The sequence below is a fragment of the Helicoverpa armigera genome, chromosome 25, assembly GCF_030705265.1.
Source record: "Helicoverpa armigera isolate CAAS_96S chromosome 25, ASM3070526v1, whole genome shotgun sequence".
Classification (NCBI taxonomy): Eukaryota; Metazoa; Arthropoda; class Insecta; order Lepidoptera; family Noctuidae; genus Helicoverpa; species Helicoverpa armigera.
In genome coordinates, this window is record NC_087144.1 from 3265777 (window position 1) to 3279012 (window position 13236).

Below are 13236 nucleotides of genomic sequence, written 5' to 3' on the forward strand. Positions count from 1 at the left end.
TTCACAATATCGCTGAAATTCTGAAAACGATATCGACGACCATTGTTAGGAGAAAAATGCAAATTGGATACAACTTGCTGCAGTTTGACTTACATTGTGAAAATATTCGGGTACACTTACATCTGAATATTTTTGAAGGGAAAATTAATAAAATTATATGTATACATACCATTATAAGAATTAGCATCGCAAATCACAATACAAAAGATTAAAGACTAATGCCCGTCTTACCGGCACTGATAAAGTCTCTGATATCCTATCAGGAAGTTACCTACATTTACAAAGATACTATAACTTTTGGCTTCACATGTCTCGGTTAGCAGATATCCGACAGAAATTATAAGCAGAACTTATCTGGCAGATAGTATTAACTATCAGATAGCTAATGGACCCTTTATCGGCCATCAGCGAAACCCTAATTATGTGTGAAAATCATTCATCCGATTGTCGAAAGTTGACATGATCATTTGCGGAAGTTTTCAAGTTTATGTCTAACAAAGTTGCCAAGCGTTCTTCTTATCAATTCTGTTCTCCTGGTACATAGTAGAAGACGAACCGAAATTTTCCGTGGAAAAAAGACGCAACTGCGCTGGCCTTCATCGGCGCCCGAGTTGATCTGAGTACGATTCGACTCTTCTCTTTTATGATGCCTTGGTAATACGAAGGAGGCAGGTCGACATTTTCCGTGTAAAACGGTCCAACTGCGAATGGGCTCTGCGTGAGAGATGGCCATACCTGAGTGCTTAGTGCGAGTTTTCGTGAATTTTTTTACGGACTCACATATGAGCGCGTATACTAAGATTTGTATGGAACAAAAACAGCTCCATCTAGTGTCAAAAATTGGAACCTAAAGTAGCGAGTGCCAGTTTACAAATTTTTGAAATCGAGTCGCCCGCACTCTCAAGTGAACGTGACAGGCACGGGATTGGTTTATTTCTGCCGTGATGCGAGTGCGAGATACAGATTTTGACAGATCGAGTAGTAAATAAATACATACGAGATCGAATTTAGACAAATAGTTCTCACGAAGATTTTTGTGGTGACAGTGAAGTGAGGTGATATTCATATACAATAATTCAGTTTTTATTTATTGAAAATAATAACAAAGATATGGCAGGACGCTTTTTCTTCGCCTGGAGGATGTTTGCGGCCGCAAAGGCCCGCGATGAACGCAATAAAAGCGCCAGAATTGGGGCAAGGGCTCGCGCGTCTTTTAATCCTTTAGTCCACCTCACAGAGACGCAATTTAGGCGCAGATACAGATTGCCCAAAAATATTTTTAAATTGTTGTGCAGTGAGCTAAAACAAAGCACAAACCTAAGATCCACTCAACGTGTTTCCTTGGAACATAAGGTATTTATCAATTCATGTTAGTTACAATGTCCATTTCCAAAACAAAACTATGTATATGATTGAAGAAACGTTCTCCTTCTTTTATTTGCAGGTGCTCACCGCTTTATTCTTTTATGCCTCGGGTTCTTATCAAAGGCCAGTTGGTGTAGCAAAACATGTGTCACAAAAAATGTGCAGTGTGTACATAGAAGAAGTAACCGAGGCTCTGAATCATCGCAATATATTAATGAAGTATATAAGATTCCCTAGCACTCCAGGTGCTAGACAAGAACTTAGTCAACGGTATTATTATTATCTTTAATATGTTTTTGGGCAAAATAAATTAATAATTGATATACTAACAAAATTTTTACTCAGTTTTTACAGAAACTATGGATTCCCTGGAGTGGTTGGGTGTATTGATGGGAGCCATTTTAAAATAGTGGTACCAAAAAAAAGTGAAGAACATTGGTATTATAGTCGCAAACACTACCATTCCCTCAATGTACAAATGGTAAATAAATAAAAAAGACTATATTATTTTTGGGTTAAAATGGACATTTATTCAAACTAAATGTTTTCTTTGCAGGTTTGTGATGATCAATATAGAATTTTAAATGTTAATTCTAAGTTTGGAGGTGCAAATCATGATTCTTTTATATGGGAAAATAGTGATTTGAATGCATATATTCAGTCTTTGCACAGAAATGGAGAAATGGTCTGGCTTTTAGGTAAAGTAATATTTTGGTCTTTATTTTAATTTAGCTGCCTGCATCAAATAATAATACAAATATTTATACTCTAGGAGACTCTGGTTACCCCCAACGCCCATGGCTAATGACGCCGATTGCTAATGCTGCTCCTGATACTCCAGAAGCCAATTATAATGAAAAACATATGAGAGCTAGAGTAGTCATTGAAAATACGTTCTCAAGGCTTAAGAATCGATGGCGTTGTCTTCACAAAGATAGAGTACTACATTATAAGCCACTGAAATGCTCTCGCATTATTCTGGCATGCTCAGTGCTGCATAATATAATGATTGATTTTGGAGTAGAAGACAGAGAGGAAGACATTCTGGGTTGGTATTATTATTTAACTTTAATGTTTAACTTTAATGTTTTGTGTCATCTGATAATAATTTTACTTTAAATTATTTCTAGGTCTGGAATTACCAGGGACAAGTGGTGGTGAATCTAGTCAAAACAACTACGTAGAAAGAGAGGCCACGACGGATCTAATTAGAGGTCGAATACTAAGAGACCAAATAATAAGAAGATTGCAATAGTTTATAGTTATTTATTTTTGTAACTTTTTTTGTTTTAACTTATCTTGCTTATCAGTGATACTGTAATTTCATCTCAACTTTAATACATATTGTGTCCACTATATTATACCTACTTATAGTTAATTGTGAACCAGTTACTTTTCTTTTTCTCTTAGTACTTAAATGGAAACAATTTGTTTATTTTGTATTGCTTAATGTAAGTAATTGTTAGACCTAAGTAAATAAATAAACCAATATGATTAAATATTTTTTATTACTGTCGCCATAAATGATTTACTAACAACATAACATTGTCCATTTAAGGGTTAATCTAAACTTATATTATAAATGCGAAAGTAACTCGTGTCTGTCTGTCTGTCTTTTCTTCACGCCTAAACTACTGAACCGATTTGTGTGAAATTTGGTACAGACATAGTTTGAAACTTGAGAAAGGACATAGGATAGTTTTTATTACAAAAAATAAATAAAAATAAAATTATTCCGGACATATAGCGCCATCTATTGGTCAAATCAAAAATAAAAAATATGTAGGTACGGTATGTATTTGTAAACAGGCTTAAGTAGGTACTGTTTTTCCATTTATTTATTAACTTGTCGAGATATAGTACTTATTATTTTTCATTTATTTATTTTCTAACATATGATTTACATTTTTAAATATTAAATATAAAAATAAAAAACATTTAAAAATATAAAAAATAGGTTGCCACCGATATCGGGCACAGGGTCCAAGGTACCGGTGGTTAGGGTCCCAGAGACAGAAACCTCCTCACAATACGTGCCGTATCAAGGAGTACTGCCTTCTGAATCAGTCCCTTGATCCAGCCGCCCAACGAGAGCCTCCTGAGGTGTTCGTCGAGGCTCTTGGCTATTAAACCATTGGCCGTAACGACAATCGGCACAACAACAGCCGTGTCGACACTCCACATGGCGACAACCTCGTGCGCTAAGTCGAGATACTTTATTTGTTTCTCTTTCTCAGCTTTCACAAGGTTCTCGTCATGCGGAACGGCGACATCGACTATCATCGCGCGGCGCGCTAATCGATCTATCACCACAATATCAGGCTTATTGGCTACAATAGTCCTGTCAGTGATGATAGATCGATCCCAGTACAACGTGATATGGTCCTTTTCGAGAACTGGGTCGGGCGCATACCTGTAGTACGGTACCTCAAGGTCTACAAGGTTGTATTGCAGAGCAAGCTGCTGGTGGATAATCTTGGCCACTTGGTTATGTCTGTGCAAATATTCACCATTAGCCAAACGAGAACAACCAGATATAATATGTCTGATAGACTCACCCGGATGGTGACATGCCCGACATATGTCAACCGTCCCGTCTTTCACGATATATCTCCGGTAGTTATTCGTAAGGATAACTTCGTCCATAATTGCACATACAAACCCTTCGGTTTCTCCAAACAAGTCACCGAAGCGTAGCCAAGATACGGACGCATTGAAGTCTACATCGGGGCCATGAAGAGCCCCGAAGAAGCGTCCGTGTAGCTGTTTGCTCTGCCATACTTCCTTGCGATCATGGGTAGTTAGTACCACAGGTCTGCGCCAGTTCTCATTTGCCAACGATAGCGGGTGAGTCCTTTGTCCACTGCTACCATATCACGATGCATACCCACGTCGCTTTTGAGAAGATATTCTCTGAGACTGCACACCTCGCGGTTGTGGAGCGTCTTTGCATTTAAAAGCCTCGGCCTCCACATTTCCGTGGGATGTACAGTCTCATCACCGACGATCGTGGGTGATGCATTCGTTCTGCGGTCAGCAGTGTGCGGACTCTCCTATCCAAGGCATCCAATTCAGTTTGAGTCCATTTGAGTATGCCGAAGGAGTACATCAGGACTGGCATGACCCAACCATTATAGGCGCGAACCTTGTTGCCGCCTGATAAGGAACTTTTTAGGACCTTATTCAGGCGGCCAAAGAAACGCTCCCGCAATGACTGTTTCATGACAGCCACATTGATGCCTAACCCCTCCGCCATACCCAAGTATTTATATGTATCGTTTGCGGAGAGTGATCTCAGATTTATGGAATCTGAGAGTTGTACTCCCTCAGATTCCACAATTCCCCCTCGCTTTACATGCATGACTGCACATTTGTCCACACCGAACTCCATCCTGATGCAACTACTGAAATTTTCAGTGATCTTCAGTAGCTTCATCAGCTGCAGTTCTGTAGTGGCAAACAGTTTCAGATCATCCATATAAAGCAAATGGGATATAACCTGACCCCTCTCCGCAAAGGATAGCCCAGCCCCGAACCCTCTAGCAATGTGCTCAAAGGGTTCAAGGCCAGGCAAAACCAAAGTGGACTCAAACTGTCACCCTGGAATATTCCCCGCTCGATCTTAATAGGATCGCCGGTCCCTTCAATTTGTCTACATCCTGGATAGTGAAGAACCGTTCTCCATTGCTCCATACATGACGTAAGAAAGGCGCGTAGAGTTGTATTTATTTTATACAACTCCAGTACCCTCCTAAGCCATGTATGGGGGACCGAGTCGTAGGCCTTCTTATAGTCTATCCAACATGTCGACAAATTCTTTCGGGATCGTCGAACCTGTTGGCTGATGACCATATCAGTGAGGAGTAGCTCCTTAGTAGCACGGGACCCCTTCTTACATCCATTTTGAGAAACTGACATAATTGAATATTTTTCAATATGTTGGTTTATTTTTAGTCTCAAAATAGATGTAAGAAGTTTATAGACCGTCGGTAAACAAGTGATCGGTCTATAATTTTTAGGTTCCGCGGTACTGCCTGATTTATGGAGCAGATGGGTAACTCCTGTTGTTAGAAACTGTGGGAGCGACCCGGCTTCTAAGGATGACTGAAACTGCGATGCTAAACAGGGGTGTGAACTTTGCAGCCACTTTAACCAGAAATTGTGCAGTCCATCCGGTCCTGGTGATTTCCAGTTTTGCATCGGACGAACTGCACAGGCTATGTCGGAGGAGGTAATATTGACCTCCTCCATTTCTGGTATTTGTTCACACTCCCGTTCAACATCACGTGTCCAGTCACCCTCCTCGTGAAATACGGGCGTCGACCAGAGGTTGCGCCAAAACATGTTTGTGGCACCATCATCCGGCCGGCTCCCGTCCATCACGTATTGCTCAGGTCGCTCCCAAGTTCTATATACCCATCTTTGATCACTCTGGAACATACGATTCTGGGTGTAACGTTCTACCCGTCGTTTATACCTTCGAATACGGCTAGCCCATGCACAGACTTTTTGCTTCAGGAAGTCGATGCGCTCCGCGATACGCGGCATATATTCATGAGGACTGAGTCCAGTCCCCATGAATGCACGTCTCACAAAGCGCATCACCCGTGGTCGGGTATTACCCTCCCTGAAGCAATATAGTTTGCCGATGAGTACTCTGGCCCCCTCGATACGACGCTCAATCCTGCACTGCCAAGCTGGTACCGCTGATTTTGGTCGTGTAGCTCTGTTACTGTCAGGGAATTTGACATTAGCTACACGACATGCAGCAACAGCCGCGCAATACATAATTGAGTGGGTATCAAGGAGGTCTTCGCTGTTTTCAAAATATTTTTCCAACAGCGAATCCAGAGCACACACCAACGCCCTATTCTGTCTGTGCATAGGCAAGCGAGGTAGTCGCGGTCGGTTTTCGACGGGTGAGTACCTAAACTCCTGAATCGCATCCTCCAGAGCACTCCTCACACGTTCGTTGCACTGAGTACTTACCGTTACAGCCCTATTGTCCTCATCCCCATCAACGAGATTGGACCGCGGCGTGACTCCGCCTGAAGGTGGCGGTGGCACCGCGGCCTGTGACGAGGTGGTGACCATAGGGCTGCTCAGCATCTCTAAGCGCAGCCGATCAAGTGCGGCGTCGTCCAGTCTGTGATTGCGCTGGATAACCCGCACCTGATCCGACAGTCGTTGGGTCGATACGTTGACGGCTGGCTCAAGCACCTGGAACAGAGACAGCATCCTATCACGGTACGCAGTGAGGTTAGTTCCTCCTCTGTGGACCCGTAGTATGCGCGCATGACGTTCTCATTCATTTTCTGAGTCCATCTCATGCGCTGCACACAACCACCGGTAGCGGGGACCCTGCTAGGGACCTGATGGTCCCCCGATCCCAAGCCCGTCGGTGGCCGGCGTCTCCCCTGCCGACGTACAGGTGGTGGCGACGTCGGCGGAGAGAAGTACTCGTCGCTCGAGCTCGACGCAGCTGCAGCCGCCGGTATCACTGGTGGTCCGGGGTCCGGCGGCGGCGAGGCGGAGCTGAGCGACGATCCCGGAGGTGGTACTCGTGCGCGTAGGCGGGCCGCTCTCGTCAACATGATTTGTTTTCTCTCACATAGTGTTGCTTGTCGTCTTTCTCGTATTTCATTTTTGTCGTCTTACTATTTTGCTTTTTTTTTTGGGTATTTCAATACATTATGTATAAAATATATATGTAAATTATTAATTTTTATTGAAAAGATTTGGAGAGAAAAAAATGTGACAGTGACGTTGACGTTGCGTTTCGTTATATTATTATTATTATATTAATGTATGTCTCTTTCTGACCTCGGAACTACAGAGTCCCGGATTTTTGGGAGGCGAACGTGGGGCCGAAGCCAACACGCTGAAGCCCTTTTGAGACAACTTTAATGAAGTGGCGACACAAAACCGACGATTATCCCTGTATACACTATAGAAATGTACCCAAGGACAATCCCCGGTTCTGTGCTAAACTATTGCTAACTGTGGATGAAAACTACTTGGGCTATTGTGATGGGATGCTAATGGACTAGGAATGGGGAAACTACGGGAACTATGGCACCTGCCGATGACAATGTATTAAATACATGTTAAAATGGCAGGTGGAGACTCGCCAACTCACTTACTGGGCCCTCGGGAATCAGTCACTGAAAAGCAACAAGAGGGCAACAGGGACATGAGCGGCTGAGAAGGGTGAGGATACCTCGGCGGACTTTAAACGCAGATCACGCGCTCCCTGTGGGTCCAGCATCACCGGCCCACTCGCCACTTACCACGAGGCACCTACCCTCCGAGCAGGACTAACCTTGCTCTAGCGACTCCACTCTGACCGGCCGATGAAGGCAAGCCAAGAGGCGGGAGACCTATCCCCCGTCATGCTTCACTCCGGCAAGCCGGAGATGGGGGACAGTATACTCTCCCTGGAGCACTCGGATATTATTATTATTATTAAAACAAATGAAAGGAACTTTGGCTTAAACACAAAAAGAAAATAATTCCAATAAACATACAAATAAACTACTAACTAATTAATCTTTACAAAACTTATCTACTAATTTATTTATTGCATCTAAAGCTCTTAATCCTACAGCTTGCCACTCGCTATGAATTTTAAGTTCCATTTCTCTTATTCTATTCTGCTCTCTCTTCAACTCCATGTAGTCCCTGTGTTGCTCCATTTTGAAATTTCTCCAGTACTCTTCAGCTTGGAGAAATTGTTGAGCTGCCTCCTCTGTCCGTGGTGGCCTCACAGGTCTGCGGGGTGAGCCTCGGAGTCTCCGTTGCCTTGAATGGCGTGGTGTTGTGGGTCCAGCTTGTGAAGGCTCTGCCTGGACTACATGGACTTGAGAAGAGGGTCTTGTTGGAGAGAGCATACCCGTATTGTCTGTAATGTAAATATGAATTATAAAAGTTTTTTCTATACTTAGTCATCTTCAGTACCACCATAAGACTACAAGACCTATATTTTTTGTTATTTTAAGAACAAAGTAATTAAGGAATCTTTATCATACCTTCCAATCGTGCCTGCACATATGATGGTATGATGGTAATAGGTGTTGCCTGAGATGTCCTTTGAGCAACATATGAGGTTGATGGCCCAGGCTCGTTCCAAGGTTGGGTATCTAAAATATAAAATAAGAATATGTAATTGAAGATAGGCTTATGCCTACTTGTAAGAATAGTCAAATTAATATGATTATTTCAATTGGTATGAAAAAAATCTTACTTTGTATCTCTTCCTCAACAAACATAAGAGGCGGGGAAGATAAAGCCCTTGTTAAAGTTGGTAGCGGTGAGCCTGCTGGTGCCGGTATTGGTGAGGTTGCTGGTGCTGGCTCATTACTATCTTGTGGAACTGAATTTTAATATAAAAAAATATCATTGTAACAATTATTATATTATTAGTAACAATATGTTGAAAGCTCACAATAGCAGCTTACCTTCTTCACATTGAACTTGTGGTGGAATGTGAACCCCCTGGAAGAGAATTAAAAATAAGTTGCAATAAACTCAAATTATGATAAAAGCAGTTGAGTATGTATTATAGGCAAGTTAATAAGTTAAAACCTGTGCCAACCCAGCCTCTGCCACCGCTAAGCCCGTTGCTACTTGCGCACCAATCATATTGAGAACTCTGAGTTCTAAGTCTGATAGCTTGATGTGCATGGCAGGACCACCACCAGTACCGCTAGCTGCTCTATGCAAGCGGGCTGCTTTTTTCTTTGTGTTATTTTTATAATCACTCCAAACCTTAAATCATGCAATGAAGAATATTGTTTTATAAAGTTCGCTAACCACATTGTAAGCAAATTAGGTAGATGGTAATCATTACTAACCTTCTTCCATTTGTCAACAGTTTTAGAGTCACCGCTACCGTCACTATTGAGCAATTGTGCTAGTTCTTCCCAATAACCCAAACAGGCTATTTTACCTCTTGCATGGGAGGATGGTTTGCTTATGTCTCCATGCCTAAAAAAACATTGAACTACTTGATTACAAGTTCACAGACATGAGTACACTAGCCACCAAATAATTAAAATTCCACTTACTGCTCCATAAATGTCACCAACATATCAAACTGGGATGAACTTGTCTTCATTTTAAATTAATTTTAATGAATTCAAAACAACTACAAATTTTCGGGCGTCGCGCCGGTTCAAACATAAACAAAACGTCAAACAATAACCCCAAAAATGTTGAAAGACAGTCGTCCCATACGATTACATGCTAAAATGACGTCTTTCTAAATTTGGTAGGTTTATCCCACCAAGCGAACGGAACACCAACCTAACAAAAATGATCATCGCTATTCGCCGTGAGGAAACGTGATGCGAGTAGTTTGCGAGATGGCAACTCGCACTCGCTTAAATATTGCATTCGGTTCGTTTGAAGTTGACTCGCTAAACTCGACAGTGAAGTCATTCGCAAAATTTTGTTCAACTCGCACTAGGCACTCTGAGTGCTTAGTGCGAGTTTTCGTGAATTTATTTACGGACTCACATGAGAGCGCGTATACTAAGATTTGTATGGAACAGAAACAGCTCCGCCTAGTGTCAAAAATTGGAACCTAAAGTAGCGAGTGCCAGTTTACAAATTTTCGAAATCGAATCGCTCGGACTCTCAAGTGAACGTGACAGGCACGGGATTGGTTTATTTCTGCCGTGATGCGAGTGCGAGATTCAGATTTTGACAGATCGAATAGTAAATAAATACAAACGCGATCGAATTTAACCAAAAAGTTCTCACGAAGATTTTTGTGGTGAAAGTGAAGTGAGGAGATATTCGTATATCAACAATTAAGTTTTTATTTAGTGAAAATAATACCAAAAATATGGCAAGACGCTTTTTCTTTGCTCGGAGGATGTTTGCGGCCGCAAAGGCCCAAGATGAACGCAACAAAAGCGCCAGAATTGGGGCAAGGGCTTGCGCATTTTTTAATTCGTTAGTTCACCTCACGGAGACGCAATTTAGACATAGATATAGATTGTCCAAGAAGATTTTTAAGTTCTTGTGCAGTTAACTAAGACAAAGCACAAATCTAAAATCCACTCTACGTGTTTCCTTGGAACATAAGGTACCTATTTATCAATTCATGTAAGTTACAATATCAATTTCCAAAACAAAACTAGGTATGTATATGATTGAAGAAACTTTCTCCTTCTTTTATTTGCAGGTGCTTACCGCTTTATTCTTTTTTGCCACTGGATCCTATCAAAGGCCAATTAGAGAAGCAAAGCACGTATCCCAAAAAAGTGTGTATTTAGAACAAGTAACTGAGGTTCTGACTCATAGAAATATATAAGCTTCCCTAGCACTCCAGGTGCTAGACAAGAACTTGTCTTCATTTTAAATTAATTAATTTAAAACAACTAAAAACTTTTTTCGGGCGTCGCGTCAAACATAAACAAAACATCCAAACGATAACCCCAAAAATTTTGAAAGACAGTCGTCCCATACGATTACATGCTAAAATGACGTCTTTCTAAATTTGGTAGGTTTATCCCACCAAGCGAACGGAACACCAACCTAACAAAAATGATCATCGCTATTCGCCGTGAGGAAACGTGATGCGACTTATTTGCGAGATGGCAACTCGCACTCGCTTAAATATTGCATTCGGTTCGTTTGAAGTTGACTCACTAAACTCGACAGTGAAGTCATTCGCAAAATTTTGTTCAACTCGCACTAGGCACTCTGTTATTCGAATGTCGAACGATATGTGTGGATTTTGGATTTTTAAATATAACTAGTTCGATAAAGAATAATGAGAAGCACAAACTTTATTTATTAAAAGGTCAAATTTTTATTATTAGCACGAAAATCCAAAAAATCTAAGAATGTTAAATTCAACGCCATCTAACTGAAAATGTCATGAACAGACCGTATAATTAGTTCACGCGAATGATTTAACTAACGTAAATAAATTTTATCAACAAATCTCAAGTATGGATGGATGGATGGATCAGCGGGAGAAGCTGTGTGAATCCCAAATGAAATTGGGATTAGTGCACGATTGACTGCAGAAGAGATGACTGCGTTTTATATATTTGTTAGAAACAAAAACCCTTCCAAAAATCGCCAAGATTTTAACGGATTCAAACCTAGGCCAGGGTCCGCCAAACCCCCAACCTGCAAAGTCAGAACTTTCGACAGAAACCGCAAGGTTTTCCCGCAGCGAATGCAAGAAAGCGAGCGCTGTCGTGTCGCGTGTACTAGGGTGGCAGAACGCGGCAGGAGTAAATTAGGCGGCGGACACTCGGCTCGGCGCGAGTCGACGCGCGCACTCAGCGATATTGTTATCGGCCCGCCCCGGTTGCGGTAGGGCTGGCAAACATATTTTTAAACATTTATTTATTTTTTCATTTATTGTATTGTATGCAATATTAAAATAACTTTTATTCTTTAATAACAGGGGTTTTACCAACTAGTCTTTATCTTCTATTTATAGCTTCTATCTGACCTAGCATCTTGATTTTTAACCCGCTTATGTTAGCTTCACTTGTAACTATGCATGTAAAAAATCTTAGAATCGTAATTTGAGCTACTTCCCAGTCTTCGATTAGGATGAAATTTTGCACACGTTGTGAGGTCTGATGACAATACATGATAAGCGTGTTTTAGTGAACGATATTTTTTTACATATAATAATTTAATTTGAATAAATAATCATTGTTTGTGGCAGCCCTGTGATGTCGGCGTAGCGGGGCGGAGCGCGGCGCAGCCCGGGAACAAAGCAGCGCCAGCGCCACTCGCCGCGACCGTAGCTACCGACACGTCTTGATACTTTGTGCTTATTTACATTTGCGTTACTTATGGTGTGACTAGAAATTAGTGAGCGATATTTAAACACGTGATTGTGCACATGATTACTACACCTAGGTACCATAATATCTCTGCATATCACCCTAAGGTTGACTGGCGAGAATGCCTGTGGCATTCAGTCGGCCTGCGTATAATATGTTGCATAAAGTTAAATAATTAAATTACAAGCAACTTTCCCAAAGTTGTTTTTATACTCATTATTACTTTAATTAGAATAATGTAACAGCTGTTTCTAACTTTGAACCCTACCTACAATAAAAATTATTCATAACACATCTTCAGTACCAAAAAACGGTACAAAATAATGTTGCGTAATTTAAATGATCGTCTCATAATTTTAATCATGAGACGATCGACTTCCTTTGGCTCGATTACCGGGCAAAAGTTACTTCGGGCAGCGCGTAAAACTGCGGGTGGAGACTAGTCTACAACATTAAATTCATCTGGAGCAAAACCTGACAGTGATCGTACATGATAACGTATCTACTTACTGTAGTCAATAACAGAAGTATAGTATACATACACATATACGTGATATATCTACAGTTTACATGCGATACGGAGCGCGGCCTGCCCGGGAACAAAGCAGTCGAGCGCTTGTGCCACTCACCTTGTGTAAACTGCGACTGTGTCTACTTGATACTTTTGCAAGATTTTTTCATTGATAATATAAAATGCTTGGTTGTTATTACAGTTATTTTAATACTTCTGGGTTAAACGATGTCATAAAAAAAGTAATTTGAATTATAATATTATAATTAATACTTATTTATTTAAATCAGGCCTGTAAGGGCCACAGAAAATACAATACATAAATATTATGTATAACATTAAATCATACGCTAATACATATTTTATAAAAATAATTCCATTTTTAGCAATGATAACTGTGTAAATAGATATCAATCTTTCCTAGAGTTCCCTAACAGCTCTCGAAAGATATTCAATAAAAAAATGAATGCATAAATTCCACTTACACTTGCAAGTTATACTTACGAAATTAACTTACGATTAAAAATGTAAAACCCCTTC

At 40.9% G+C, this 13236-nt stretch overlaps 1 protein-coding gene across 1 annotated transcript; it reads left to right on the forward strand.

Annotated features, from left to right (window-relative positions):
- Positions 1 to 725: 725 nt before the first annotated feature.
- On the forward strand, positions 726 to 2849 carry LOC135118740 (putative nuclease HARBI1). The gene is made up of 6 exons (XM_064041492.1): positions 726 to 1353; positions 1445 to 1635; positions 1711 to 1846; positions 1922 to 2063; positions 2138 to 2413; positions 2496 to 2849. The coding sequence occupies exons 1-6, from the start codon at positions 1111 to 1113 to the stop codon at positions 2618 to 2620; spliced, it is 1113 nt and encodes a 370-aa protein (XP_063897562.1). The 5' UTR covers positions 726 to 1110; the 3' UTR covers positions 2621 to 2849.
- The last annotated feature ends 10387 nt before the right edge of the window (positions 2850 to 13236 follow it).